Genomic DNA, 6,549 nt, shown 5'->3' on the forward strand with positions numbered 1-6,549 from the left:
TGCAAGCAGGTACCTTAAAGACATCTATAAACACATCGCGAGGCAGGAAGATGAAATTATCCGTCACTTATCTCCAAAAGGAGTGGAATGGAAATTCATCCCACCAAGAGCACCTCATTTTGGAGGAAACTGGGAGACCGGCGTAAAATCCGCCAAATCCCTGTTGGCAGGAGTTATGGGACCTCAACCATTAACATTTGAGGAACTCGCCACAGCGTTCATCAGGATTAAAGGGGTGCTCAACTCCAGACCTCTAACTCCGATGAATGAGGACCCTGAAAATTTTGACGTGCTTACTCCAGCACACTTCCTGATTGGCACCTCATTGGCTGCGTTACCAGAAGCGAGCGATGAACTCTCCCCAAGAAGAGCCATAGATCGATGGGATCGCCTCCAAGCCCATCTTAAGTCGATTTGGAACAGATGGAGCCGTGATTATCTCCACACCCTTCAGCAGAAAGGAAAATGGATAAAGAGGCAACCAAACCTGAAGAAAGGTGATCTCGTTATAATGGTAGAAAACAGAACCATCATCGGACACTGGCCAGTAGCTCGAATCTCAGACACCCATGCGGGGAAGGATGGTGTCGTGAGGACTGTCACGGTCAAAACCCCAAGCGGGAAGACATATGTCCGTCCTGTTGTGGCTCTAGCCCCATTATTTCCACTCGATCCTGAAAGTGAATCCTTTTCGTAATTTTATATTCATTTTATAATTTCGTATTATGATAGCCAACAGCACAAGCTATTAAGATGTATGCCTCTCCTTTTTTGTATTAGTTATTCTATTGTTTTCTTTATATAAGTTGTAAAAGTTTGTTTATCTTTTCACTATTTAATAATTAAGGTTTATTTCCTTTAGCCTATACCCCAACAATACATTATTTTTCATTTGTTTTCTATGCTGGTCAGATTACTTTTATTTTTTTAAAAAAACCTCTAATCTAGATCTAGATCTCTAAAGAAACCCGTGAAATCAAGTCCTGTTTACATGTACCCCACATTTTGTTTATTTATAAATTAGCCTAGCTTAATTTAGGTGGGCGGTTTGTTTAAGAAAGGTGCCCCTCACTTCTGGGCTGAGGTTCATTATGCCATCTGGTGGTAGGGATAAGCGGTAGGAAGCCTGAGCAGCCATCTTGATCCCCAATAAAACAAAGGGGTTAGTACCAGTTGAGTAGCCATCTTGACCTGTGGTTGTTCTGTTGGTGAAGAAAGAGACAGTACTCTTCAGGAAAGTCTCTTCTCATAAATCATGAGGGAATAAATCTGTACACTCAGGCGAGGGAAGCGGCGGCGGCAGGAGGATGAGGAAAAAGAACCAAGAGGAACCCTTCTTTCATGTACATATTTAAACAAGAATCAACATTCAAGTCTCAAGAGCATCACACATGTAAACTGCAATATTTAAACCCATTCATGTAATAAAACCAAATTTCTCACTAACCAACTAATCACATTGTAACTATTTTGCTCAAACCTTACAACAAATTGTGTCAGAAAACTTTAATGAGAATAGAGGTTATTTCATTTTAAAACCACATTATATCAAGTTATTTAAATACAGTCCACTCATTACCAGCAAACTATCAGTAATTCCTTAATTTGAACCAGCTTACCAGTATAATAATTAATTTGGGTAATATCCCCCAATTTTTACTCCGGGGAATACCTAAATTAAACAATTTAGTTAAATGAAACCCTGGAGTAATGCTATAATTAGTCTATTGTGCAAATGAGTTTCAATTTATTCTTTCAAAGCTAAAATATAATTTCTGGTTCCATTGAATTTATGGGTTGGTATCATAGTTTATTATGTATTTAGATTATCGTAGTGGTTCAACTTCTACAAGATTTCAATTCTGTACACATGTTCGGAATTGGCTGTGACTAATTTCATTTTCTGTTGTGTCAGCCATAGATTGAATCCTCCAGGTTCTTGCGGCCCTCTTAAAGGATGCATCAAGCCTTTATCTTTTAGTTGGAATAGAAAAGGCTGGAGGTTCACTTATATTTTTATATTCTCAATGCATTAAACAAAATGTCCTCTTTAATGCCAAGCCCCTCCCCCTCTCCACTTCCTTAAGAAGACACACATGTAATTCAACACCTTCTATTAACAGCTGTATGAAGCATGCCTTCAACTGATGCCAGACACACATTCACTTTTGGTTGGCTGGTTGGATTTTAGTGGACTGTACAATTGAAAAATAAACCATGATTGAATGAAAATAAAATTCTATTATCAAAGTTACAGGTGATGGTCGAAATAAAACATTTATGGTTAAAAGGGTTAATTAATTTTGAATGACTGGGCTATGGAAAATTGTAGATATAATGAGGTGGTTGATGATGATGGTAATTAAGCTGAATTAGGTAGATTTACTCCATTCCCCGGGTTCTCCCTCTCCATTTATTGATTTCTCCACGGTTCCTTTATTTCTTGATCTCTCTCCTCTGCTTCCAGAAACCAATCCAGTAAATCTAATCATTCACGGTATTTTTTACTGATTAGTGAACAAAAGAAGAATTGCTGTTTCTGGCAAAGGAAAATGGCTCTCTCCCAGCCTGGGTAACTTCTTCTCACCACAGAGAGCGCTGGAGGAGGTGAGTCTTGAATGTTGCCCACATTGGGCACTAGTATTGGCTACATTATGGCAGCCTCTCCAATTTAACCTTTCGGTTGCCGTAGGTTACCATGAACATACCGCCCACATAAATCGCTCCATATGATTACCAGAGATGGCTTGTTTAGGCTAATTTAATAAAAAAAAAAAAGGAATATGAGTAAGAAAAAAAAAGAAATAAATTCTTGTGTGAGATAGAGAAAAAAAAATAAACCAAATGTGTGCAACTTCCAGGAATTATGCTGAGGATGCGTCCGCCGACCCTAACGATCCCCAAAAGGGGATGAAAACTAAGTAACAACTTACTTAAGGGAACTAAAACACACTCCTTGTGTGTGAATTGATGACTAAAACAACACAATGAGTCCTACCATGAAAGAATAAAACAATCATATTATCCTAACTATATACATGAATAAGAAAATAATAAACTGGCAAGAACAAAACAATCACGTTGACGCTGACTATATACAGATAATTTTGACCTTCTTCTTGTGTCATGGAGTGGTGTTTCCCGAAGTCAAATTGATCTTCAAACCTTGGCTTCACCGTAGTGGCTGGTAGTAGATTTGTCCTTGATTTTAGAACCTTATGTGGCGAAGTAATAGCGGAAAGAGAGATTACTCATGGGTGTCAGACTCTTTTGTCGCAGTACTCTGTCGTCAGTGGAATTCCGATGGATGTGGCATTTGACTTCAATTGTTGGCGTGGATAATCTGCCAATCGCTGGTTATCATTGACATCGGATCTGGAATGACTTGCGTCCATATGATTGTCAGATGGCAGACTAGACCCGGATCCCCTAGAGCTCCCAGATACGGTGTACGATGAAGTGGTAGATGCATTCCTGAAGATGTGACCATGAGTTGTAGAGTTATCGGGATTTACAGTCGAAATTGAGTGATACAGAAAATGGGAAAGTGGGACATCTTGTGGCTCAATGTCCCCGCACTAAATGCTTAGAGTGCGGGTATTAGGGGCTTATAGCAAATCAATGTCCATACATGTACCGGCGAAGAGAGTTTAGTCCAGGAGAACCAATGGAGGTGAACGCCCAGAGGGTACGCCGCAGAAGGATAGAACATAGACTATGTGAAACATCCAGTAAAACTTCTGAGAAGTCAGAGGCATTAGGAATTGAGGCCGAAAGAGGAGAGATTAAGAAGAGTTACGGATCTAGGAGTGGATGGAACCGAGCAGAGAAGGGAAGAAGATCCAGACAGGAGAGTTGAGGAGGGTGCCAGGAGTGTGGCGACCACAAGTTAGTGAGCAACAGAGAAAACAGCGATCTGCCTATCACCATAGTGAGTGGCGTGAGATGTCTGGTTGATACGAGGAGTTCCAACACCATCTTGTGCCGGGAGGCATTGCCTGAGAGAACACTCAAGACAAAAATCCAGGTATGTCAATGCCAATTAATCACTCTGGGTGGGCCTTGTGAGGTAGAAGGGGAGGCGGAGATAAAATTAAGCGGATGGGGTGTTCATGGGAAGATATTAATGGTACAGGTAGTAGGAACAATGCCCCGGGAATACCAGATAATTAAAGGAGGTGATCTCTTGCAAAATTGGAGCACGGATTGTAAATAACGAGGTGAAGGGAGAGTGAGAGTATGAAGTCGGAAATATACTTCTCGGCTTCTAAAAAGGGGGGGGAGCGCGAGTTGGGGCCATTAAGAATGTGGAGAATTGGAGGGACATTATAAAAAATGAATACGCGGATATTTTTTGTAAGGAAGGGCATGTACTAGGGACTACAGGGCAGATGGTGCAAGAGATCCCATTAAAATACCCTCATGCACTCCGCCATCACATTAGAGTAGAAATCGACAATTGGAAGAAACGAGGCATCATCGTCGATAGTACATCACCTTACAATCCATTATGGGCGGTGCAGAAAAACAGCGCGCCGGGGAAACTGAGAAATATCGTGTGGTGATCGACTATCGCTAACGCAACGACAATACCGGTGATGAGAAATATCCCTTACCTAGATTGATCCCTAGATAGATAGATAGGTACCCAATTCCTAGATAGATTGGGCAGAGCCACCGTAATTAGCACACTCGATCTCAAAGTAGGGTACCATCGCGCGTTTTTTAGTCGCGGGGTTTAGGTGACTGATGGATGAATTTTTAAGAGGGATAGATGAATCCATGTGCCAGATATATATGGAGACCTCTTGGTGTTCAGTAAAACCTAGGAGGAGCACTTAAACCACCTGCATAATGTGTTCAAACGTGTTAGGTATTTCGGGCTATGGTTATCGTCTGAGAAATCAATATTGGGACAAAGTCAAATTAATTTCTTGGGGCACACCATTTCGAGACAGGAAGTAAAGCCCGACGCACAAAAAGTCGAAACCATTCGGAAAATATAAGTACCGACAGACGTAAAAGGGATTCGAAGCCTGTTGGGAGCTCTTAATTACTATCGGCGGTTCGTACCTGAAATGGCAAGACACTTAACAATCTATTGAAAAAAGGCAATAGAGTTGTGGTGACGCCTGATATGGAAAGAACATTCGGAACTGCATGGATGGCATTCAAGAGTCTAACACCGGCATTCCCTGATTTTTAGCGACCATTTACCACGGGCGCGAGTGAGTATGCGTTAGAGGCAGTACTGTCTTAAGAGGGTGAGGGCGGGGACCTATCGATGCCGTGTGCTAGTAGGTGGCTCACGGACGCGGATACTAGCTATAGTGCGCTGGAAAGAGAACTTTTGGGAATCATGTGGGCTGTGGAACATTTGTGCCCATATGTATTCGGGAAAAAATTCTAGGTGCATACCGACCACAGGCCCCTTAAATGGGTGGGTAAATGAAAGGAGTCGTCGGCTAGTTTCAGATCGGTAACCCGATGGAAAGAGCTCCTCAGCCAATATAGCATAGAAATACAATATAAGCCTGGGAAGGAGAAAGTGATCGCTGACTGGTTGTCCCGTGCAATGACCGTCAATGCCATAGAGGAAGAACAGGGACATACGTCTGGGGATGTACGGGAATTTTTTCGAAAGTAGACCCCAGGAGAGGAAGAGACACAAAGCACGGTAGGACGCGACGAAGGCGAGGTATCAACCTTGGATGGAAGCTCGACTAACGACTGGCCGGCAGAGATAAAAGAAATCGAGGAAATCATCAAAGATAAAACGGGCCAGATTATCTGGAAGATCAGAACGTCAGGGCTATTTGTAGATAGATACGGGAAGAACTCGATAACAATGATTTGGTCAACGCCGGGGGTCAGTAATGACGAGATATGTTGTGCCCTTAAGGATGCGTCTAGGGCTGGGCGAATATATCATTTATACGTGGGAAACGGGGCAGTATGCGAAAAGATTAAGAGAGCGGAACAAATAGGCGTAGATAGAATGTTCATTCGCTGTACAATGATAGTAGAACCGCTTAGAGACGAGAATCGACAGAGAAAGGTAACCCTGGCGTACCATTCCCTCAAACTAGCAATTTGTTTTGCACTGTATATGTTCTGAAGCAGTATTGCTTAACTGAAGACTTCGAACTAGTTATTTATCAAAGAATAAGCCTGGTTATGATTAATGATGTCCAATTGTTGGGCTGCTATATATGGTCTTTTTTAATTTAGTTTACTAATAATAAAAGAATTAATAGAATTATTATAATTACTTTTAATAATAAAATAAAAAAACTGGCGATTAAATAAAAACAATAAAGCGGCATTTCTGAAATTAATCCAGTAAAAATATCTCAGGAATCGAAAAATATAGAGTTAGAGAGTGGAAAGAACGCTGTAGACACAACATAGAGCTCAATATTAAAAATAAGTTGAAGAATGGAAAAGAGGCCATAGGTATCATTTCTCCCAAAGGATAAAACAATGTCATCTAGAATATCTCGTAAACAAAAGTAAATAGAAAGGTATCATTTCTCCCAAAGGGTACAA

General features: G+C 41.2%; 1 protein-coding gene across 1 annotated transcript in view; it reads left to right on the top strand.

Moving 5' to 3' along the window:
- The window catches only part of LOC136796595 (uncharacterized), a 9,542-nt gene extending 8,845 nt beyond the window's left edge, over positions 1-697 (top strand). The window contains exon 2 of the mRNA XM_067050721.1: positions 10-697. Coding sequence (XP_066906822.1) covers positions 10-697 — 688 coding nt within the window. The remainder of the gene's footprint in view (positions 1-9) is intronic.
- Positions 698-6,549: the final 5,852 nt, after the last annotated feature.

Source organism: Halyomorpha halys, unplaced genomic scaffold, assembly GCF_000696795.3.
Source record: "Halyomorpha halys isolate HHAL.00 unplaced genomic scaffold, Hhal_1.1 Scaffold2577.1, whole genome shotgun sequence".
NCBI classification, from domain to species: domain Eukaryota; kingdom Metazoa; phylum Arthropoda; class Insecta; order Hemiptera; family Pentatomidae; genus Halyomorpha; species Halyomorpha halys.